Consider the following 25,974-nt stretch of genomic DNA (forward strand, 5'->3'; position numbering starts at 1 on the left):
AGGGAAAAAGTGAAGAGTGACGCGTGTTTGGAGCAGGTGCACATTGTCCGTCCTCGTCAAGTGATAAAAATGGATGCAAACTTGGTAGCAAACAGTAAGGTAGCAAACCACTTGGGCAGCGGCTGGTATTTTGGGCACTCTTCGCTATAACTCAATCAGTTCCAAACCAATTGACTTGACATTTTTGTACACGGCTATACACTATACGTATCTCATCGCTTTCCAAAAGTTGTGTCAATTGGCTGAGTTATAGCAAAAAAGTGCCCAAAATAGGACCCCAGCCGAGATGGATCCACTTCCCTATTGCAGAAAATTGAAGGAGTCAGAGAGTGGTTGCGGTCATCCGACGCCATGGAACTGGGTGAGATCATTCCAATTTTTTTCTTTACATACTAGAAGAAGTTGGGGTAATTTCGCCAATGCGTTTTCATGAGGACTTCTGGAGTCTGTAATATCTGCAAATTAATCGTGTAACTCTGGTTAGGCCAGCAAACAATAAAAATGTTAGAAGAAAGTGATTGCAGAACACAATCATTGAGCAAATTTAAAATAATTGGCTTAATTACCTCAGCGGCTATAGATCACAGGAAACACACGGGACTTCTATTAGTAAAATACATAATTCGAAAATAGCTATCTAAGCTTGAATGTTTATTCTGCCGTATACTCTAAGTTAAATACTGTGATAAGCGCGCGACTATTTTCAGTCGGTCGGTTATCTCGGTAGGGAGATGGGGACGCGAATATTAAAGAAGTGCGCGATAACGTTCGTGGAAAAGTCGGTTTTCACGGTTAAGTAAACGAACAATGCGGCGACGCGTTTAATATTGAACGATCGTTGACGTATGTGCATTACCCTAGTATCGCGACTAAATAAATCATAATCGGGATGAAGACCGTGTCGCGTATTTTCATATAACTAGTGGATCATATCACCTACCAAAGGTGGCTCAAAGATCCACACCTTACCCTACCCTACTAACAAATACTCCTTCCCGAGACAACTGTGGGGATGCTGTGGATTCCACGGTATAGTAACAACGGTTGTCGAACTAACATTCTTTCTTTTTCCTGATGACTGTAAAGATGTGGCCGGCGCCGTTATTGACTTTAAAATATTGAACTCTTGAGTTGTGCACATTCAGAGTGTGTAGCTAGTCCCAAGCACCATTCATTGGTTCTCTGTAAAACTTCGATTGTTCTGGTCAATCACAGAGTAGCAACTACGATGTGTATGGTTATCTTTGTTTTGCTTGGTTTGCTTTGCTTGCTTTACTTTGCTTTGCCTGACGTCGAGAGACGCCGAGAGATTCAGTGAGTGTTATAGAAGAGTTAACATTTGATGTGGTTCGGGGGTATTTTTTATCCTACTGGGTATTGCAATCGCTGGCAAACATAGAGAATCTGGTGAATAGGATTATTCGGTGAGTTCGTTCCTTATTGTTCCCTTTTTTGTGGATTTTGTTTTCATTGTTGTATTAGTTTAATCTTTTAACATAGCTAATTCTGATTTTTTACATCTTGTTACACGGGTAAAAATCTGTCGCTTCATGATAACATGACTACAAGTCATAATATCATGAAGAAAACGACAAATATCATACATATTTTTCTACAATTTTACAAAAAAAAAACTGGAACTAGAAGTGGTAAAAAGTTAAGCTAGTTTCCATTGGATTGAAAGCGGTTTCCGTATAATTGCCAATAGAACCGAAATCATAAAAGATAAGTACAATTATCATAAATGAGGCTTATGATTTCATAAATTTCCGTCATGTTTCTGGAGTATATGCGACATGCCACAAATTTATAAATATTAACACTAAACATAAAAAAGTAACGTGAAAGTTATGTTTAAGTTACGGCAAAACTCGTCATGAAATCATGCCGATGTTTTATAATGTACTAGCGGTCCCGGCAAACGTTGTCTTGCCAGGCTGTGGTGGTTTGACAACTGTTGAGCTCATAACGACACCGCACTCTAGATTGATTTGATTTTGATCATGCTGAAATTGTTCCCGGCTCATAAGAATCAGTATTTTCACAATTTCATATCTTTTTAAATGATTTTCATAACTTTTTCTGCATATAAACACAGCCACCATGAATACGAATCAAACCCTGCATAAGTCATCCTGATCGGTTCCCCCGTTCTTGAGTTTTGTTGCCTCAAAAGGACTTCAAACTCATTTTTATATATATAGATATGCCTGAAAAATTTCGATTATTTTGAGGCTTCCATCAACGTAAAGGATAATCCGCTTCCAGAGCATCTGGAGCTAAGCAAATCGGCAGCTTCAGTAAGCCAACTTAATGACTAGACAATCAGGGCCCTGTAGCATAATCGGGCTAATAATAGGGTATCGGGATGCTTCGTTGGCATAGTCCCCTCGTTCGGCCTATCTTAACGTTATCCAAAAACTCAAACAAACACGCCGAACTGGATATCGGAAAAGCTTTGCGTCAAACACCTGTAACATTTCGTTTCAATTTTAGCACTTTGGAGTATTAAAATTGTATGAAAATGTCACTTTGTTTAGCTTTTGTAGACGCCATGATTCTTCGGCTTAGTGGGTAGTCTATACACATGATCATAAATGGCATGATTCTGGAATATTTCGAATTGCCTTTTCAATAACTGAACATTTGATGCGACGGTCAAACGTGCTATTTTGAATTTGTATATTTGTTTTTAACGAATAATAACTATTTTACAAATTACATGTGGGCCGAATATTGAGGACATTTTTTTCACTATGTACCCAAATCTTGGCCCATCAGTAAAGTGACGTCAAAAACACCGATAAAGTGACGCCAACAACATTGCTTGCGTAAGAACCAGAAAGAACGAACAGAAAGATAGATTTTGTGTGCGGTGACTGTAAAAATATAACACAAATAATCGGGTTGCATTGTTTTCCTTACTAAAAAAAGAACTTTAGTTTAAGTGATTTATTTATAGTTTTTTGAAAATTTGACTCCGAAAATGAAATTTGAAAGTATGATTGGTGAACAAACAGAGATAATACCTCAGCAGAAATATTGAAAAAATGAGATAATAAGTGGTTCTAGTGCATGAAAAGCAATAGGCCAACGTTGTATCCACTAATAGGCCAATTTATGTACCATAGACCAACGTTGCATACCATCACATCGAATCTTTTCAACTTAGTTAAGTGAATTCTTGAATATTTACGTAAGTTTACTTCCAGTTGGTCAAACATGCATTGCCTAGAGTGCGTAATAGGGTCAACATATTATTTCTAGTGCTATTAATTCATGAGTTATGGTCAAAATTGTCAAGGCGGTTTGCAAATTAGGCCAAGGAATGATCCATATACCCTATTAGCTACAACTTACAAGTTACAAGTACTAATATTACAAGTGCTAATAATTTGTGTTGCATAAAGGCTCAAATTTCCACTAATATTATTAGCACTTGTAATATTAGTGACCATGAAAATACAAGTTGTTTTGGTTCATTTATCTGTCAAAATTCATCCGACAGTTCACTATTAATTTGAAATGGCAGTTGATATTTGTTTATATTCTGCATTTTCCGCGTAACATCCGGAAATAACTTCATTTATTCCGAAGTTTTGCATTCTTTATACGATAGATGAAGAAAAGCATGTGCTGTTTGGATAATTTTCGGCCGCTCTGGTGAAATATTTTTTCACAAAGTATGGCACTGCAAGTACCTAGATTTTTAGTAAAATGTCCCATAGATTCAAAAATACTGGTTGAAAAACAATGTATTGCCCGTTGCGAAGATTTATAAATTCCGACGCAAATAAAAGATTAGGCTCATTTTCAGCGTAGGTGCATTAAAAATGTTTGTTTACAATGCAAAACTATCACCAACTGTGTATCTAACAACGCAGCGTAAAATATTCACCAGGACGCGGTCTGTTTTTATATCTGTGGGCCCACACAAAAAAAAAATTCCGCAACTAATTTTCGCGCAGGAGTCTAAACAGGTGGAATCTCCGCAATATAAAGATTTAGTAACATGTATTATGCTTAAAATCCGAAGTGATCTGGGATGCAGAAATTGAGCTTTCATCTACTTTTATATGTCGCAACTCGATTCGAGTTAGCGTATGTATATTGTAGCTCTTAATTAGCTTAATGATGCGCAATACAAGCAATTGATTCAAATTTATTTCGCATCTGCAACTTTACCTGTGCTTATGCAGTGACCATAACATATAACTTTACCAAGAACCTCTAATCAAAGATGGGTATTGTAGAAACTTTGGAGAACTTGAGAGACTCAGCAGAAATTATGTTTTGGATACAAAGTGTACATCAACGCAATTTTCTCTTCAATGAGTTTCGAATACATACTGCCAAATTTAATCGTCGAAAACTGGATATAAGGTTAATATGTTAGATAAATAATATCTCTTGAGTTCATCAAAATGGTAAATCAATATATTCAAAACTAAATATGACTTCTGCAATACTTTAAATCTAACTTGTAAATTATTTTACAAGACCTTTGAGACTTGTAATCAAAAGTACAAGTAAAAGCTAATATTTTATATTTGTAGTTTGTTTATGCAACATACACTTGTAAATTCTACTAATAATATTAGTCCAACCGACTTGTAGTTTTGGACTTGTAACTTGTACTTGTAGTATTTTTATGCAACAGAAAATTATAAGTTACAAGCTACAAGACTAATATTATTAGTAAAATTTTCATTATGCTACAGGCCCCAGATTGAAGGCAAAAAACTATGTACCTACGTATGTGCGTCTCTGTTTTTCTGCGCAAATATGAAGATCAACATAACGAGCTGAAGAGAAAAGCGAAAGAAAAGTCTGCTGCTGATATATTTTTTATAAGATACGCCCGCTAGCGATCTTGCTTCGGCTTGGCAAGAAGCTCAACGTTAGAGAGGAAAATTTGATGAACCTGAACTTTGATTACCGGAGAGTTTCCAACCCATTCTTTGTTAGTCTGGTTCTGGTACGATACTTGCAAAGGAGGAATGAGTTTAATAACTTACTCAATTAAATAGTAAACAGTGTGCAGGCTAGCGAAAAAAGGTTACCAAGGGCTATCCATCTTGCTTTTTTGGTGTGTTTGCAGAGCTCGTTCATGTCAAACGCAAGTCTGGCACAACAACCGGATGTTTTGAGGTCGAAGTATATTCGCACAACTGGAAGCGCAAAGGAAGGTAATTGAAAGTGCAAATTGGCTTCCGCTGGTGGTAAGTTAGTGCTATTCAAAACACTGCAGGGAAAGAAACGATAGCTACATGGCTATGGTTTTATTACTATTAATTTTGCTTTTAACTCAAACTCAAAATACTATGTGTTTTGTTATATATATATTATAATTTTAAGTTTTTTACCAAACAATTCAACTTACCACTGTTGTATTGGACATCAGTATCCGTTCCGACAGATTGTTCATGTTGAGCAAACTGATTTCTCCCCAGTGGTTCTGATACAGGAACTCATTCGCTGTGTATGTGTTGAGAATAAATTTAATTGTAAGGTAGAATGCATTATCAATGATGAACGTCGAGATTATTGATTAGATTATGGAATATGGTTCATCTTTCTCAGCAAGCGTTTTCGCTCTACACACTTGAGACGATGAACAACACTCCAGTCAGTGGTACAAGCAACTTACGTCCGATCCAGCTGCCATTGAGCTTCTTGGGAGCGTATTCCCCATCGATTATATCCTGCAGCTTGATTCGTTGGCCTTTCACCCGAGGACCTTCATCCGGTGGTGTGAGCAGTACCTGGAAGCAGAACGAAAAGGCACACATGATGATTGGTGGAAACGTACGGATGATTAATTTATGATGTTATGTATCGACATTGGCGGAGCCAGCATTTTCTTTTTTCTTACTCACACTCCTAAACATACACGAGAGAGAGAAAGATGGAAGAGGAGGCAGCTTGCCCCCTCTTTCATCACGCTCTTTCGCTTACGTGTTTAGGAGAGAGAGTAAGAAAAAAGAAAAAGCTGGCTCCGCCAATGTGTATCGATACAGAATGATATTTAAGAATTCTTTGTGTGGATAAGAGGTGCCATTCACACCACTGAGTGATTTTACGAATTTTAAATGTGCCACAGAAATTGAGGCCACTGATGCAAGAGAACATCATAAAAAGGAAACATTTTACGACCATCAAAATACCATACAGTGAAGCAGTGACAAAGTTTTCGTAACATAAATTTTTCATATCTGCAGGATGTCGTAAAGCAGCAACTTGGCCCAAAAGCTGACTATGTGTCAAAGGAGAAGGTGACTTTCATTTCATTCCTTTCACGAATTAGTTGATGCCTTGATGCCTGTGAGTGAGTATGTATGGAGGCATAAGTAGTAACAATTGAATACACGCATGCAGCAGAATTCTTTATGAATTCTTTTTTATTCGCAGGAATTGACCGAAGATACTAGTCGTTTAAATTATTAAGCAGTTATAAAACTGCTCTCAAAATCATACACTGAAAAAATAAATCACATATCCAATGGAAATTTTCCATTAGATTGACTATATAACTGTTATTGGATTTTCCGATGAAAAATTTTACGGAAATATCACATGAATCACAGTATATGGAAAATATTAAGAAATCAAATAGATTCTATTGGAAAATCACATAACTTCCGTATAATATTTAATATTCATGTGGAAACATGGGGTGGAAGCTCAGGTAAAATATTATCTTCTGGGCGCCCATTAAAAACACCATCCCTGGCGAAGACTGGCGCTTGAGCCTAGCTATATAGCACTGTAGTTGGAGGAAATGCCAATGCAGAACCTGTAGCTTCCGAGAAGGTAAGCCCAGCTTCCTGGGTTAGTGGATTGATGTCAGGCCCTGCGAGCCAGCCGTAAAAAAGACTAGCACCGAAAAATCAACAAGAGAATAATGCGAACCGACACCAATGGTGACTACCACAGCGATGGGAACTTGCGAATGGAAGCGCGGTACGTGGAACTTCAGATCTCTCAACTTCATCGGGAGCACCCGCAAACTCGCCGATATACTGAAGCATCTTTGGTGCGAACGTTTAAAGGTTATCATACCATCTACCAGAGTTGCGGCAACACACGTGAGCTAGGAACAGCTTTAATATTGATGGGCGACATGCAGAGGCGCGTGATCGGCTGGTGACCGATCGACGAAAGAATGTGCAGGTTGAGGATTAAAGGCTGATTTTTTTACTATTGTTTTTTTTATCTTCAACATCAGCATAATAAACGTGCACAGCCCTCACTCCGGAAGCACTGATGATGACAAAGACGCATTTTACGCGCAGCTCGAACGCGAGTACAACCACTGTCCAAACCATGACGTCAAGATCATCATGGGGGATCTAAACGCTCAGGTAGGCCAGGAGGAGGAATTCAGACCGACAATTGGAAAGTTCTGCGCCCACCAGCTGACGAACGAAAATGGCCTACGCCTCATCGATTTCGCCGCCTCCAAGAACATGGCCATTCGTAGCACTTTCTTCCAGCACAGCCTCCCGTATCGTTACACCTGGAGATCACCACAACAAACGGAATCGCAAATCGACCACGTTCTGATTGATGCACGGCACTTCTCCGACATTATCGACGTCAGGACCTATCGTGGCGCTCGATCACTACCTGGTGATGGTTAAACTGCGCCCAAAACTCTCCGTTATTAACAATGTACAGTACCGGCGGCCGTCCCGGTACGATCTAGATTGACTAATGCAACCGGATGTCGCCACCGCATACGCGCAGAATCTCGAGGCAGCGTTGCCGGACGAGGGTGTGCTCGATGTGGCCCCTCTAGAGGACTGCTGGAGTACAGTTAAAGCAGCCATCAACAACGCACTGCCGTGTGCAGCATAGTTGTCCCATGTTACATTTTGTCGATTTTGACTTTTTTTCGTCAAACGGTCTATTTTTACGTATTCTTTTAGAAACTGCCCTCGGTTAGTACACTTTGTTCGGAAAATCTATAAAAACAACATCAAGTCAATTTGTCCCATGTTCATTTTTGTCATCATAAGCTGTCCCATGTTCCAATTTTCAGCATAAGCTGTCCCATGTTCAATTTTCCAGCATAAGCTGTCCCATGTTCAATTTTGCAGTAGTCCCATGTTCTATTTTGCAGCATAAGCTGTCCCATGTTCAATTTTTCAGCATAAGCTGTCCCATGTTTTTTTTCTCAGCTTTTAAAGCTAAATTGGAGTAAGCTATGAGTAACCAGTGAAGGGTGTAATCAGTAACCAGTCCAAAGATGGCGACCAGAATATCCAAGATGGCGGTCTACAATCCAAGATGGCGGCTCAAAATTCAAGATGGCGACTGTTTAATGGAGTTTTAGGCTCTAAACCATGCATTCTATATATATATAAAAGTCAATGTATGTATGTTTGTATGTTGAATTGTATGTTAATGTGTATGTAAATTTGTATGTTTGTTTATTTGTTTGTTAAAGAGGTGGTTATAAGGGTATTGGAATTCAAGATGGCGGCTTAGGTTCCAAGATGGCGGTCAAAACGTCAGACTGCTTGCTATTTAACGGTGAATCTGTTACGGATACTATGCAATATGGGTATCTATCGATCGGGTTTGATGAGTAGAAGTCAAAAATCAATATCCGACCCCATTTTGAAATCCAAGATGGCGGACCATAATCTAAGATAGCGGTCACGGAATGGTGTTTTGAGCAATGTTTCCATGAAATATGGGTATCTATCGATCGGACTTGATAAGTAGAACTCAAAAATGGATATTTGACACCATTTTGAAATCCAAGATGGCGGACCATAATCCAAGATGGCGGCCACGGATTGGTGTTTTGAGCTATGATACCATGCAATATGGGTATCTATCGATCGGACTTGATGAGTAGATGTTAAAAATCGATATTTGACGCCATTTTGAAATCCAAGATGGCGGACCATCATCCAAAATGGCGGCCACGGTATGGTGTTTTGAGCTATGATACCATGAAAAATGGATATCTATCGATCGGATTTGATGAGTAGAAGTCAAAAATCGATATTTGCGCCATTTTGAAATCCAAGATGGTGGACCTTAATCCATGATGGCGGCCATGGAATGGTGTTTTGAGCTATGATACCATGCAATATGAGGATCTATCGATTGGACTTGATGAGTATATGTTAAAAATCGATATTTGACGCCATTTTGAAACCCAAGATGGCGGACCATAATCCAATATGGCGGCCATGTAATGGTGGTATGAGCTATGATACCATGCAATATGGGTATCTATCGATCGGACTTGATGAGTAGAACTCAAAAATCGATATTTGACGCCATTTTGAAATCCAAGATGGCGAATTATCATCCAAGACGGCGGCCACGGAATGGTGTTTTGAGCTATGATACCATGCAATATGGGTATTTATCGATCGGGCTTGATAAGTAGAACTCAAAAATCGATTTTTGACGGCATTTTGAAATCCAAGATGGCGGCCACGGAATGGTGTTAAGAGCTATGATACCATGAAATATGGGTATCTATCAATCGGACTCGATGGGTAGAAGTCGAAAATCGATATATGACGCCGTTTTGAAATCCAAGATGGCGGATTACAATTCAATATGGCGGTGGAATGGTGGTACAAGCTATGATACAACAGTCGAACCTCCATGAGTCGATGTTCCTTGACTCGATATCGACTCATGGAGGTAAATCTTGGATTTCAAAATGGCGTCGGACTTCGTTTTTCAACATCTGCTTGTCGTGCCCGTTTCGGAAATATCCATATTGCGTGGGTTTCCATTTTTTTCCAGAAATCGGAAGCCGCCATCTTGGATTTTAAAATGGCGTCGGACATAGATTTTCAACATCTGCTCGGTGAGCCCGTTCTGGAAATATCCATATTGCGTGGGATTCCATGGATTTGCAGAAACCGGAAGCCGCCATCTTGGATTTCAAAATGGCGTCGGACATCGATTTTCAACATCTGCTTGTCGAACCCGTTCCGGAAATATCCATATTGCGTGGGTTTCCATGGATTTCCAGAATTCGGAAGCCGCCATCTTGGATTTCAAAATGGCGTCGGACATCGATTTTCAACATCTGCTTGTCGTGCCCGTTCCGGAAATATCCATATTGCGTGGGATTCCATGGATTTGCAGAAACCGGAAGCCGCCATCTTGGATTTCAAAATGGCGTCGGACATCGATTTTCAACATCTGCTTGTCGAACCCGTTCCGGAAATACCCATATTGCGTGGGTTTCCATGGATTTCCAGAAACCGGAAGCCGCCATCTTGGATTTCAAAATGGCGTCGGACATCGATTTTCAACATCTGCTTGTCGTGCCCATTCCGGAAATATCCATATTGCGTGGGATTCCATGGATTTGCAGAAACCGGAAGCCGCCATCTTGGATTTCAAAATGGCGTCGGACATCGATTTTCAACATCTGCTTGTCGAACCCGTTCCGGAAATATCCATATTGCGTGGGTTTCCATGGATTTCCAGAAACCGGAAGCCGCCATCTTGGATTTCAAAATGGCGTCGGACATCGATTTTCAACATCTGCTTGTCGTGCCCATTCCGGAAATATCTAATTGCGTGGGTTTCCATGGATTTCCAGAAACCGGAAGCCGCCATCTTGGATTTCAAAATGGCGTCGTACATCGATTTTCAACATCTGCTTGTCGTGCCCGTTCCGGAAATATCCATATTGCGTGGGATTCCATGGATTTGCAGAAACCGGAAGCCGCCATCTTGGATTTCAAAATTGCGTCGGACATCGATTTACAACATCAACTCGTCGAGCCCGGTTCGATAATACTCACATGGATTTTTAAAAATTATTTTGGCAATTTCATGAAATGGTACGTTTCACCCCTCCCTCCCCAAAGTCCTCCAGAAATCCTAACAATACTACATGAATTCCAAAAATTCGCCGGGAATGCCGAGAATGTCTGTGTGAATCCTGGACATTCTCCGGGAATCCTGATAACATCCAACATGGGACAGCTTATGCTGAAAAATTCGACATGGGACAGCTTATGCTGAAAACTGAAACATGGGACAGCTTATGCTGAAAATCTCGCATGACATGGGACAGCTTATGCCGATAAAATCCCGAAATTTGCTAGATTTATCGGCATTACAGTCCCACCAGAGTTTTTATTTAAAAAGTTAAAGTAAATTTAATACCTATGAAATTTTTGGTTCATACTTCAATGATAAATACCAATTCTAACGCTCTCCTGATGAATTCACTTTGATTTTTTATTACACTTGTTCGTAGAGAGGGAAACAAGGCTGGAACTTAAAACGCGTTTTTCTCGGTTTGCTGTTTTGTAACATGGGACAACTATGCTGCACACGGCAGCGCAGCCGAGAGCACTATCGGGTACGTAGAAAGAAGTCGACAAAACGATTGGTTCGACGAGGAGTGCAGAGCGATTCTGGAGAATGTGGAGCGATACAGACAGAAGCAGAAGCAGCAGATCCGTCTCTTCCGGGAGAAAAGTGCCGCTTGGAAGAAGCGGAGTGCGAGGAAATGGAACTGCTGTGCCGTTCACAAGAAACACGTAAGTTCTACCAGAAGCACAACGCATCCCGCAAAGGCTATGTGCCACAAGCCGAAGTCTGCAAGGATAAGGACGGGAGCCTCCTGACGGACAAACGTGAGGTGATCGAAAGGTGGAAGCAGCACTTCCACGAGCACCTGAATGGTGAAGGGAATGTAGGCACGGACGACCAAGGCAGTGGAGGAAATGACTATGTTGGTGCAGCAGAGGACGAGAACGAACCAACTCCCACGATGAGGGAAGTAAGGGATGCCATATATCAGCTCAAAAACAGCTGATAACCCAAGTAACATTTTTAAGTCAAATAGAATGGAAGAGGTTCTTAAAACCATCGTAAAACCAAAACAAAAGGTATTAGGTTTTATAACGGTTTTCAAAACCTCTACAAGACTTATTGGTCAAGAAAATATTACTTGGGTAAGGACGGTATCGCAGCAGCACTCATCAAGATGGGCCCATAAAAGTTGGCCACCTGTCTGCACCAGTTAGTAGTCAAGATCTGGGAAACCGAACAGTTACCGGAGGAGTGGAAGGAAGGGGTAATCTGCCCCATACACAAGAAAGGCGACCATTTGGCATGTGAATACTTCAGGGCGATTACTATTTTGAATGCTGCCTACAAAGTGCTATCTCAGATTATCTTCCGTCGTCTATCACCTAAAACGAATGAGTTCGTGAGAAGTTATCAAGCCGGTTTCATCGACGGCCGGTCGACAACGGACCAGATCTTCACCGTACGACAAATCCTTTAGAAATGCCGTGAATACCAGGACCCAACGCACCACCTATTCATCGACTTCAAAGCGGATACGACAGTATCGACCGGGCAGAGCTATGAAGAATCATGGACGAAAACGGCTTTCCTGGGAAGCTGACTAGACTGATTAAAGCAACGATGGACGATGTGCAAAACTGCGTAAGGGTTTCGGGTGAACTATCCAGTTCATTCGAATCTCGTCGGGGACTGAGACAAGGTGATGGACTCTCATGCCTACTCTTCAACATCGCTTTGTAAGGTGTGATGCGACGAGCCGGGCTCAACAGCCGGGGAACGATTTTCACAAAATCTGGTCAATTTGTGTGCTTTGCGGACGACGTGGACATTATTGCTAGAACATTTGGAACGGTGACAGAGCTGTACACCCGCCTGAAACGCGAAGCAGCAAGGGTCGGACTGGTGGTGACTGCCTCAAATACAAAGTATATGCTGGTAGGCGGAACCGAAAACGACCGGATCCGTCTGGGTAGTAATGTTACGATAGACAGGGATACTTTCGAGATGGTGGAGGAATTCGTCTACCTCGGATCCTTACTGACGGCTGGCAACAACGTGAGCCGTGAAATTCGGAGGCGCATCATCAGCGGAAGTCGGGCCTACTACGGGCTCCAGAAGAAACTGCGGTCGATAAAGATTCACCCACGCACCAAATGCACCATGGACAAAACGCTAATAAGACCGGTGGTCCTCTTCGGACACGAGACATGGACCATGCTCGAGGAGGACCTGCAAGCACTTGGAGTTTTCGAGCGACGCGTGCTAAGGACGATCTTCGGCGGTGTGCAGGAGAACGGTGTGTGGCGAAGAAGGATGAACCACGAGCTCGCTGCACTCTACGGCGAACCCAGCATCCAGAAGGTGGCCAAAGCCGGAAGTATACGGTGGGCAGGGCATGTTGCAAGAATGCCGGACAACAACCCTGCAAAGCTGGTGTTTGCAACTGATCCGGTTGGCACAAGAAGGCGTTGAGCGCAGAGAGTACGATGGGAGGACCAAGTGGAGTGTGACCTGGCGAGCATTGGGCGCGAGCGAGGATGGAGAGCGGCAGCCACAAACCGAGTATTGTGGCGTACTATTTTTGATTATGTCTTGTCTTAAATGTGATGTTGAACAAATACATGTATGTTGTAATGTGTTAGTTGACCCTATCTTCTAAAAAACGAATATTTTCGAAACCGTAGCCTATGAACTACAGGGTGCGGCAGGAAAAAATGCGAAAAGTCCAAGGCGCTATCACGCACTGAATATGGGATATATATCGCTAATTTTTCATGACAGTGTATCAAAAAACGTCTATATTCTAGCACTACAAAATAAAAATGAGCATGTTTGATTTTTTTACATGTGATATTGTAAGCCTAAAAAGTTGGTATCAATAATCTGCGCGCCCAATGGTCATATAACAAAATGGCTAAATTAGTAAAAAAAAATTAGATTCAATTCGATGAAAAACCAGGCCATACTAATCCAGAGCCATGTAGTTTCACATACCAGATGAAATTAACACATACATATAATATATATTATATTATGATATTGTAGAGAAAATTAAAAGTTTTGTTTTATCAGATATGAAATTTAGTGACCTGTGTACTTTTTAGTGGATTGAAAATATTGATTGTCTTCTGCTTCAGGCGCCGTCTTGTAAAGCTTTGTGATCAAAAAGGGATTTTTTTAAATAACTTTTCAGAAAATTCGCTTGGTAAAGATCATGGAACGTTGAAACATAGATTGGTTAACGTCAAATGGTGAAAAATGAGGTTTGAAGTTGAAAAAAACTTTCGCATTTTTTCCTGCCGCTTACTGTAGACCTGTGTGCCGACTATATTTTGCTCGGCGGTGGCGTGAAGACCATTTTTGGCTGGCGGCGGCGGCTTGAATCGGCGTGATCAAAATTTAACCATTATGTCAATATTGGCAAAGAAAGAAGTTGTTATTATGCTCTGGAATTTGAAGTCTGAGCTTTTTCATGACCATTGATGACATAAACTAGTACGTATGAATGAAAAACTTTTTTATTTTCGTTCGGGTCCGACAGTTTGACCAGTGATTAGACCTACTATGACATTATCCGTATCCTTAGTGAAGTGCATATGTTGCATTACCCCATAACATTCCAGGAGGAAACCCTGAAAGAATTTCAGTAGGAATCCATGAAGTCCAGGAGGAATCACCAAAGGAATTTCAGAAAGCCTTTTCAAAGAAAGGAGGATTCATCGAAAAATATCCTGGAGGAATCTTCGAAAGGAACTCCATGAGAAATCCTCGAAGGAATTCCATGAAGAACTCCTGGATTAATTTCAAGAGGAATCCCCGATGGAATTTTTGAAGAAACTCGGATGAATTACAGAAGGAAACCCCAAAGGCATTTTATGAGAGATCTCCGAAATATTTGCTGGAGGAATCCTCCCTGAAATATTTCTAGGAGGAATCCCAGCAGGAGTTCCAAGAGGAAATCCCGAAAGAATTCCAACACGAATCACAAAAGAATTCCAGCAGGAATCCCAAAAAAAAAAACAGTGGGAATTTCCAAGAGAATTCGAGAAAGAATCCTCATAGGATTTCTAAGAGCAATCAACTAAAATATTCAACAGGAATATCTGGAGGAATTCCAGGAGAAATTCCTGAGGGAATTCGAGGAGGAATCAACGAAGGAATTCAAAAAAAAAAAAAATCCCCGGAAGAATTTGAGAAGAAATTCCCGAAGGAATTCTAAGAGAAATCTCCGGAGGAATTTCTGGAGTAATTCCTCGGGGATCCCCGATGGAATTCGAGGAGGAATCTCCGAAGAAATTCAAAGGGGCGTCACCATAAGAATTCCAGTAGGAAACTCCGATGGAAATCCAGGAGGAATCGCTGAAAAAAAATCCAGGAGAAATTCTCATAGAAATTTCGAGAGGAATCCTCGAAGGAAGTCCAGAAGGAATCCCCGATAAAATTCCAGGGGTAATCCCCGAATAAACTACAGGAGCAATCCCTGCAGGAATCGCAGAGGGAACCTCTGAAGGAATTCTGGGAGGAATCTCCCCAAGTAACACAACATGTTACATAATAGTTTAAAATTCACTTTTAATGCTTATTCTAAGTATTTTTCTTGTTATATTGACTTAAAACAGAACACCTATATAATCAAAACAGCGCAAAAAATGGCGGCTTATAAAACATCTTATATCTTATAATAATGTTTTTTGAATACACTTATAGAACTTAAAATGACATTCACAGTACGTTCAAATCAACGCTTGAGTAATTATTAGTTGTAATTTAGTTATTTATGTACAATAAAAGCTTGGAAAATACGATCCTAATACAACCTTATTTAGAAGTTGTACATAAGTTGCTTTCAAGTGATATAACTAAAAAAATACACTAATATTTCATAGCATATGCAAATGTTGAGATTAAGCTATTTTTAAGTGAAATTACTTACGATCATAACTCATCAAGAAGAAAATCAATTTAAATGTAGACAATTTGTTAAAAATATATACACAAATTCATTTAAATTTTTCAACCCGAAAAAAGTTTTTAAGTGATGGCTTCTTTTCATAGCTACTCAAATAAAAAAATCTGAATTGGGTATTTCATGGGTGCATACAAATGTGTTTCATGCGGTTCAAGATTTATCGTAAAACCACAGTTTTTACTTACCCGTGAATTAAGCGCCACTGAATTGAATTGAAAAAATAACATGTCCCAACCAATTATTACTGCTTTGTGAATATTTATTTTAAATCCACGTGCAGAAGCAATATGGCAAATTGGCGAAAGACCTACAGTGCCGTTCAAAGTGTTCTAAACAACTTCAACCACATTTTTGATTAAACCTACAATCCGAATCACAATGTTTCATTCTAACAGTGCCTCGAATAAAATATTAATATGAAAATTGGGCAATCGTACTGTAAATAATAGTTTTACTTGCAAAATAGGAAAACATTAGAGCTAATTTATTTCACATTTTCATGTAAACAAAAAATATGTAGACAAGTTTTTGATCGGTACTGTTACTAAAAAACATATCCATTTCTACAAGTTTTCATTATCATTATGAAGTTGAAACAACGTTGAAATTGCATTATGACAGCTATCCAATAATAGATTGTGGAGGTAGTTTTAAATAACATTTGTAATACGTCTCGATAGCGTTAATTCAACACGCGCATATCAAAATATTTGATTGTTTGTTCATTACAACATAAGTATAACTATATTACAACTTATTCTTTAGTGAGGCTAGGATTTTGACCAATGGCAAAATATTTTTCTCGCATCGTGACGTTTGATTTTTTAAAGGTAAATAACCTTGAATAATCCGCGAGTGGTACTACAAATTACCGAAACGAATTATTTATTTTGGTAAGGAAATTGGCTTGCTGCTCAAGGACGCTTATGTGCACTGCACGTTTGCTTGCGGATGATTCTATGCAACAATCGGCAACCGGCAGGTGCTGATGAAATCCGTGAGAAAAAGTTCCACATCAGGAAGCTGGCAAATCCACGTAGACGTACACCTTCATTACAGGGCCGTGCCACTAAAAACAATTTGGTTCCATTTCAAGAGGTAGCAATAAGAATATAGTGTCAGAAAATCGAAGCCAAAAAGTTTGCTGTAGCGCGTAGATGATTCCTGATGGATAGGCATTTGGGTTTTCACTACCATTTTGGCCTTGCAGTTGCAGCAGATTTCTGAGCGCACCTGGAGTTGGTTTTGGTTGAATGTTGGGAGAACGCAAATAGTTTTGCTAGCGATGAGTTTAATGCTCTAGTATTGTTATTTGAAAGTAAATTCACTACATTTTATACATGATGAAGTCGATGAGCAAAACAAATTGTGTTTTTGTTGTTTGTTATTGACAAACATAAATAGAGCCTAATATTAACAAAAGATGTTTCCTAATGCTCATATATGACATTTATAATACATCTTTTGAAAAATATTTTTTAAAAGATGTTTTCTGTGTTACTTGGGTCAGAAGGATTTACACGAATACTCGAAGGATTTTCAATAGGAAACCCCGACGGAATTCCAAGGGGAATCCCCATAGGAAGTCCAGGAGAAATCTCCAAACGAATTCCAGGAGGAATTTGCGAAAAAAAATTCCAGGAGAAACCACCGAAGTCATTCCAGAGGGGAACCCAGGAGGAATCTCCAAAGAAATTCAAAGAGGAATCATTAAAGAAATTCCACGAGGAATCCCCGAAGTTAGTTCAGGAGAAATACGAGGAGGAACCCATGGAGGAAGCCCAGGAGAAATTCCCGAAGGAATTCTAGGAGGAATCTCCGAACAATTTTCAGGATGAATTCCCAAAGGAATTTCGGGAGGAATCCTCGAAGAAAGTCCAGGCGTGCCCCTGAAGAAAGTTCAGGAGGAATCCCCGAAGAAATTACAGGAGAAATCTCTGCAGGAATTCCAGGGACAATTCCCGAAGGAATTCCGGTAGGAATCTCCGAAGGATTTCTTCTGGAATAAATCTTCTGGATAAATCTCTCATGTAACTCCTGGAGGCATCCGTTAGTCCTCCTGGTAAAATCTCAATCTCAATCTACAATCTGAAAGAACCCCAGGAGAGCTATCCCTGTAAAAACTTCTGGAAGAATCCCTAAAGGATCTTCTCGAGGAATCCCCTTAGGATATCCTGAAGGAATCTTAGAAGGAATTCTTATATAGGAATCCGTTAATAAACTTCTGGAGGAGTCTTTGAGTTCTCTGGTGGTATTCTTAGGTCTTCCTATAAGATTCTTTGAAAGAAGTCCTGGAGAAATATTTGAAGGAACTTCTGTAAGAATCCCTGAAGAATTTCAGGAGGAATATCTGAAAAAAAAAAAACAAGTGCAAGGTTCCCTGAAACTCCTGGAGGAATCTCTGAAATAACTCCTGGACTTATATCAGTAAGAACTCCTGTTTGAATTTCTAAAGAAACTTCAAAGGAATCCCTGTAGAACCTCCTAAATATATTTCTATAGTCCTCTTGCAGGAACTCCTGAATAAACTTCTTGCGACTTATTGATGCTTCTTCAGAAGGCTTTCATGATTCCTCCTGAAAGAACCTCTGAAGGGACTTCTGGTAGGATACCAGTTTAAATAGCTTAGGGAACTTCTGAATAAACAAAAAAAAACATGAGTTTTCACGAAAAAGTTAGTTCGTTTTTTATGCTTTTTCCCAATTTGCACAAATTCTGGGTAACAAGGCTAATGATGCAACAAAACATTGATTCGAGTGACTTCGTAGTTTATCTGGGGGTTATAACTGGAAAAAAAATCAATGCTGTACGTTATATCGAAGCAAAATTTACGTTATATCGTATTCGCTATATCGAGGGTTCGTTATATCAAAGATAACCTATATCACACTTTCTTACGTTTTACAAAAATCCATTTAAGGCACCAGAAATCACATTGTTTATGTAGATTTTGATGTTTACGCGTTAAACTCTTAAGAAAAAGCCGCTTTCTTGAATTTTTAACCGCAATTTTGGATTTAAGTTGACCAACTTCGATATTCTGGTCGTCATTTTTGGACTCCAGAGATCTTCCTCATACCAGATATACCAATATTGCATGGGTTTAGAGTCTAAAATTCCATTAAACAACCGCCATCTTTAACTTTGAGACGCCATCTTGGATTTTAGACCACCATCTTGGATATTCCGATCGCCATTTTTGGACTTCGGACCGAACATCTTCTACATTTCAAATATATCCATATTTCATGATTTTAGAGCCTAAAAACCATTAAACAGACACCATTTTCAATTTTGAGATGCCATTTTGGATATTCTGGACGACATTTTTGAACTTCGGTCATCTTCCTCGTACCAAATACATATACCCATATTGCAAGGTTTTAGAGCCTTATACTCCATCAAACAACCGCTATCTTGAACTTTGAGACGCCATCTTGTATTTTAGACCATCATCTTGGATATTCTGGTGACCATTTTTGGAGTCCAGACATCTTCCCCGTACCAAATATACCCATATTGCATGGTTATAGAGCCTAAAACAGCCACCATTTTAAATCTGGAGCCGTCATCTTGAATATTGGGATGCTATCTTGAATTTTGGGCTGACATCGTGGAAGTTATGGTCTCTAGTGTTGATTGCCGCAAAAAAATCGTCAACCATGCTAAAGATTACAAAAATCACCGCAGTTTGAGGCTTGGTTCAGTTTTATATACGGTCATCTCTACCGGTGCTGGTCCGGATCATTGAAATGACCAAAACTCCGGAACGTCTTGACCGATTCAGATCATTTTAAATAGCAAACAATGCGTCGAAATTCCTGTTCCATTCGAGCTATAAACTGAAAAATCAGCCAATGGGAAGGGCCATAAAAGTGACTGAACGCTTTTTGCGCATAGACATACATACACACATACATACATACATACCGTAAAATGGGGTATCTTTGATAATACGGGTAACTTTGATAGTGCGACAGGCATGGTATAGTTTACCTTATAACTATGATTTCTTTAACCAGTTAAGAAATAGGCAAACGTAGATCAAAACTATACATATGAAAGTGCATCCTAAACGAATTTTCATTAAAACCGAGTTTATATTTAACTTTTTGGGCTAAAAATAAAAATTGATGATATTTCTGTCATTTGTCAAACCCTTCAAACAAGATACTGTACAGCTCTGTTTCAACTATTTTTTCAATGAATGGCTTCTTATTGTCGGTAGATTCATCATAGTAGATTCCAAATCTGACCTTGATAGTCTTAACAAAGTGCGTTTTTACAAACTGGAGTCAACTTTGTAAATTGTGACATAAATCTCCATACACCAATAATCGCCTAAAAGTATGCAATGTCTTTGTATTTTCATGTAGATAAATCTGTGTTATTCAAAATTTGTTAATAGAACATTAAAAAATACCAAAAAAAGAAAACTCACCATGAATATCATTCAATCGTATGTTGATGTACCGTTAAACATATATTTTTTACAAAGATAATGATTTTTGACAGCTAAATTCACTGTGTTTTTCACTCAGTACTCCACAAACTCATTTTTATATGTAAAATTTAGTAAAACATCAATGTTTTTATATAAAAAATCTATCTTGTATTTTCCACAAGGCTTCTCTCATCATGTTCATGTTCCTTAGATTTCAATGTGTGATTATTTTTTAAGATTTGATGTGATTTTCAAGGCACTATCAAAGTTGCCCCAAAATGAAAATCTGATTCTCGTTCATATGGAAAACTCAAAGCCACCCAAAATATTTAAAATCATCAAATCTTTCAATTGCAATTGATAACTGATACCCCAGTACTTGTTTTAAAAATATAAAAGTAGGTGAAGTACTGTTACACAAAAAAATATTAAGAAAATTCGCTGAAAAACTATCAAAGTTACCCCATTTTACGGTACACACATCATCTCAATTCGTCGAGCTGAGTTGATTGGTATATGTGACTTGACTCTCCGAGCCTTCTATCGAAAATTCGTTTTTTTGAGTGAACATATAGCCTTTAAGACCACTTTGGTGAACGAGAAAGGCAAAACGTTATTTAAATGGAGGAAATTTAATGAAATTTACTTATGGGGTACGTCACGTTCCTAGGGGAAGGGGGAGGGTTTGTGAAAGTCTGACAAGAAATGTATTAAGTATAGGAAAAACCCGTACGTAGGGGGGAGGGAGGGGGGGGTGGGTTGAAAATTCCCAATTTTAGTGTGACGTACGTAATGGATGCTCCCTAAAGTACGGTAAATCCCCACAGACCCACTTGAGGTACCATTATTTTTTGTTCGGATTGTATTGCGAATCCTTTACTGAACCTACGAAAATCAAATTTGAATTTATTAAAATATGACAGTCAGTTTTCGTTCGCTTCCCAGGAATACCAATTTGAAAACGTTCCCTCGCCAATAAATAACAAATCGCATATAATCCATGCAGCTGACGGTCAGCTGTTGACGCGTCGGTCAACTGACAGGCACGTTGCTGCTCTGAAAGGCAAACCCACTGAAACCTCCATCACACCGCACGCCACCATTCATCGGATGAGCGATTCAATTTTGCCAATTGTGGCCATAGATATTGATTGAATTGGGGGTAGCGAACTGCGAATTTCGATTCTGCCTATATGTGGTACTACACATACATTTTTTGTGTGTTCATTCAGCCGTCGTCAGTGGTGTTAGATCCAAAGTGTGCGAATTCATATCTGACCACAACAAAAGCCCAGAATCAACAGTACGATGGTTAAATGGAAAATTGGTTTGGGAGTGGTAGAGCACGATACCAGTGTCGATGTGGTTTCTGGAATCTAGATTTCTGGAGGCATTGGCAAATATTTGGATAGGCTGTGGTGTGCTAACCGCATCATATTTTAGGCAATTTATCGTTGAAGATGGGATCGGGTCTATCATTTTTATTTAACATTACATACATACATTTATTTGCTCAACAACACATTTAAGATACGACATGATCAACAGTAGTACGTCATAATACTCGGTTTGTGTCTGCCGCTCTTTATCGTCGGTCATTCTCAATAAGCAAATCAGTAGCGAACACTAACTATGCAGAGTTGTTATCCAGCATTCTTGCAACATGCCCTACCCACCGTATCTTTCCAGCTTTGGTCCCCTTCTGGATGCTGTGTTTGAAAACTCCGACTGCTTGCAGGTCCTCCTCAAGCATGGTACAAGTCTCGTGTCCATAGAGGAACAGCGGTTTCATTAGCGTTTTGTACATAAGTATGGTAAGTGGGGGCAGGATGGGTCACCTAAAAAATGGACCCCTATAACTGTCTGAATATAAATCGCATTTCTCTGTATTCTACCACGACTCTCAGATACACTAGTCAGCTATGATATAAAAGTATAGAAAGGTCATACAGTTTGAAACCTGCTTCTTGACAAGCAATTTTCAAAACATGACCCATCTTGCCCCACCTCATTTTTACGGGTAAAACGGTACTGACCCATCTTGCCCCCTGACCCATCTTGCCCCCACATACCATACATTTTGGTGCTAGGGTGAATCTTTTTGGACCGCAGATTCTTCTGGAGTCCGTAGTAGGCCCGCCTTCCGCTGATAATGCGCCTTCGAATTTTACGACTGACATTGTTGTCAGCCGTTAGTCGGTATCCGAGGTAAATCACATCGAAGGTATCTCCGTCTATCGTTAGTCGCTGTCCATTAACAGTAGACACAATTTTGGCATTTTCAGACCTCCCCTACCCCCTCGTAGACTTTCTTCCATACAAAATTTTCGAATTTAACGTAGACTTTGGCCGGAACCCCTTTACCCCTTCACAGTATACGTAGTTTATGGACAAGCCCTTATTACTAAGAACGACCCGGTCGTGATCGGTTCCGCCTGCCAGCATATACCGTAAACCAGAGTCAAATTGATCTTCAAACTGATCAACTTTTGCGGATAACCATAGTTCAAATTTAAATATTTTCAAAAGAGTTTCTGCAAAACCAGTACCAGCTGAATCTCTTTGAAACTACGTAAAAAAATTGGTTTCACAAATTTAAACTTCAGTTAAATAATTACGAAAAAAAAAAAAAAAAAAAATGCAAATGCGACTTTGGAGCGAAATGGAATACAATGGAACATCTGTAAGAATAGAAAATCAACTTCTCCGCTTAGTTTTCCGTTTCTAAACCTGTTTATATATTCTGTTTTCCTTGCTTGTTTATCCAAGCCATAAGTTTTTGCTTTTGCTTGATTTGTTGTGTTGCCTACGGCTGGGCCTTGAGTGTTCACTACCAGGGGGCTCAACAATGAGTCTTTTGGTGTGGGGGAGAGCGGAAGGTCACTCAATAAAAAAACCGAATGACGCGTCAAAATTCTTACAACTGGAGATTTCGACTATTGAAAGCAAAATTGAAAGTCTTTGATTTACCTGAGGTAAATTGTTTTATCTATAGAGCCATTACATATACTTGCATGTGTGTAAACAAACTTTTGTTTATGTTGTGTGCGAGATTTGCCACAAGAAGTTGAACAAAAAGTGAGCAAAAATTGTAAAACATGAAAAAGTTTTATCTGTCGCAAATTTTTAGTTTTTGATTTATCTTAGTGGACAAGACTACGAGTCGAAAGTTAAAGAGTAGTTCTTGCAAATGCCAAAGAAAAAGTGTTGATTTATTGAGAAGTCTGAGAGTTCTGGAGAGCCAAAAATGAGCAATTTGTATGGAAATTTCAGTTTTTTGTGCTCCGTCCCGAGAGGGATTTCTCAGAATCTTGATAAGCTAGAATGATGCCGTTTTCAACAAAGCTCTTCAGCAAGCTAAAACTTGTCTGACAGTTTAGCCTTTGATTCGTGATTTATTCCCTAGGTGACACGTTGTGTTAAATATTAAAACACACTTTAATGGACTAAAAGCATGGCATTCCTGCAAAATTGGTCGGCAGTTTAAGGGGCTGTCCATAAACCACGTGGTCATGAGGGGGGGGGGGGGGGTTCGGCCGATGACGATTTTGTATGGACAACTAAAAATTTTTGTATGGACTAATGACCACGCCGGGGGGGGGGGGGGGTTGAAAATTCCCAAAAAAATGACCACGTGGTTTATGGACAGCCCCTAAGATCTATCCAGCAATGGTGACGCTAGGTGGCATCAGCAATCAAAACGTTCAAACAATTTTATCTCAGAAATCTGAAAACGTCCATCAAATTATTTCGAAAATTAAGAAAAAGTAAGACGCATCTGGTGGCCTTGGTTCTGATATTATTCAATAGGTTCCGTTAAGTATTAAAAAAAATACTTGTATCAATACCCTAATGAACAAGAAGAATTCCGTTTTCAGCATAGTTGTTAAGCAAGCTAACAGCTATTTGACAGGATAGTAGGCGGTCGAGTACGGTGGTGCCAGAGGCAATACTTTTACACCATCTTTAACTCCCTGCAGACAAATTTTATCACCCCTTAAAATTTCTTCTTTTGCTCCGTTTTCCTTTCGGGAATGTCTACGTCAATTTCAGCATGAAACTCAAGGAACTCTTTAAGGGATCCCAAATTTTGAAACTTTTCGATGTTTGACAAACTTGGCTTGCAACTCTCTGCAGGATTTCCTCGGAAATTACTCTGAGACTTCCTCCGGAAAATTCTCCAGTAATTCCTCTGCGAATTCATCCAGGAAATTCCTGCGGTAGATTCTCCAGGATTGCCCTAGAAGTTTCTCCGGGATTTCCTACAGAAGTTCATCAAAGAGTACCTGTAGCAGTCTTTCCGAGAGTTACCCCAGGAATTCTTACAGGAATTTTCCCAGGAATCCATGGAGGCATCTCTGGAGGAATTCCTGAAGGAATTTCCGGAGAAATTCCTGGAGCAATTTCCGCATGAATTCCTGAAGCAATTTTCATAGGAATTCCTGGAGCGATTTCCGGAGGAATTGCTGGAGCAATTTTCGAAGGAATTCCTGGAATTTCAGGAGGAATTCCTAAAGGAATTCCTGGAGAAATTTCCCGAAAAATTCCTGGGGGAATTTCCGGAAGAATTCCTGGAGGAATTTCCGGAGGAAATCCTGTAGGAGTTCCTGAAAAAAATCGGGAAGATTTCCTGAAGGAATTTCCGGAGGAGTTTCTGGAGGATTTTTCGGGAATTCCTGGAGGACCTTTTGGAGGAAATCCTGGAGGAGATGGATATGAAATATCATGAAGATAGAGCTGTCGCATACCATATTTTTACACCATGGTCAAAACGTCCTCGAAGACAAAGGATGCTCCAACACACATTCCGGTGGCCACGGTTTGATCAATGGTTGACCAGGGAGGAGATTGAACTTTTTATCGGTGACCAAGTCCATGGATATAACCCTTTCGAGACGAACCAACACAATTGTGCTGTTGAGCGGTAATAGTTTTGCATATTTTTCATCTGTTTAGATTTTGTTTAAAGTAATGTAAACTGTTTCAATAATTCAGCCATTACTTATACTTGTATGGCTGCTTTTGTTTACATTGCCTGTCAAATTTACCACAACAAGATAAACAAAAAGTACACAAAAACCGTAGAACATGAAAAAGTTTTATCTGTCGCATATTTTTTGTTTCCGATTTAGCAAGGTAGTCAAAGCTTGAAATCGAAAGATAAAGTTCTTTCAAATGTGGAAAAATAATTATTGTTTGGTTGGGAAATCTAAGAGTTCTAGAGAGCCAGAGTTGAGCTATTTGTATGAAGATTTCACTTCTTGCGCTCCTTCCCGAAAGGGATAAAAGATAATAAAGATTGTGTGGTCCCATGCCACAAAAGTTCAACTTATTGGACGTAGTGGCTTAATGTGGGAAATTGAACGCTATGAACGCTCCCTAGCAGGCGAACCGATTTAATCGACTCGAGTTATAAATAGCCCCTTAAGGCGAAACTATAAGCATTTCCTCACTTTTTGGTTTTTGATTTTTTATTAAATAACGAAGCAATATTTTCAAAATCGATTTTCGTGCACATGTAGAGTATGGATCAAGGTATCTTCTGATTTTTTTTTTGTGGTGGAAAATGTTTTTCGTTTTTGCAGAAACCATTTTTGAATAAAATTTCACAAAAAAAGGTTTCTGCAAAAAATGGAAAACATTTTCCACCTTAAAAAAATTCAGAAGATACCTTGATCCATACTCTACATGCGTACGAAAACCGATTTTGAAAATATTGCTTCGTTATTTAATAAAAAATCAA

At 39.4% G+C, this 25,974-nt stretch overlaps 1 protein-coding gene across 2 annotated transcripts in view; it reads right to left on the reverse strand.

The window, feature by feature from the left end:
• Positions 1–25,974, reverse strand: part of LOC109400281 (prolyl endopeptidase FAP) — a 447,684-nt gene that overhangs the window by 124,753 nt on the left and 296,957 nt on the right. For both annotated transcript variants that reach the window (XM_062850972.1, XM_062850971.1), the window contains exons 3-4: positions 5,651–5,765; positions 5,384–5,478 (exon numbers count right to left, since the gene is read on the reverse strand). In XM_062850972.1, coding sequence (XP_062706956.1) covers positions 5,384–5,478; positions 5,651–5,765 — 210 coding nt within the window. The remainder of the gene's footprint in view (positions 1–5,383; positions 5,479–5,650; positions 5,766–25,974) is intronic.

This window comes from Aedes albopictus, chromosome 2 (genome assembly GCF_035046485.1).
Source record: "Aedes albopictus strain Foshan chromosome 2, AalbF5, whole genome shotgun sequence".
NCBI lineage: Eukaryota > Metazoa > Arthropoda > Insecta > Diptera > Culicidae > Aedes > Aedes albopictus.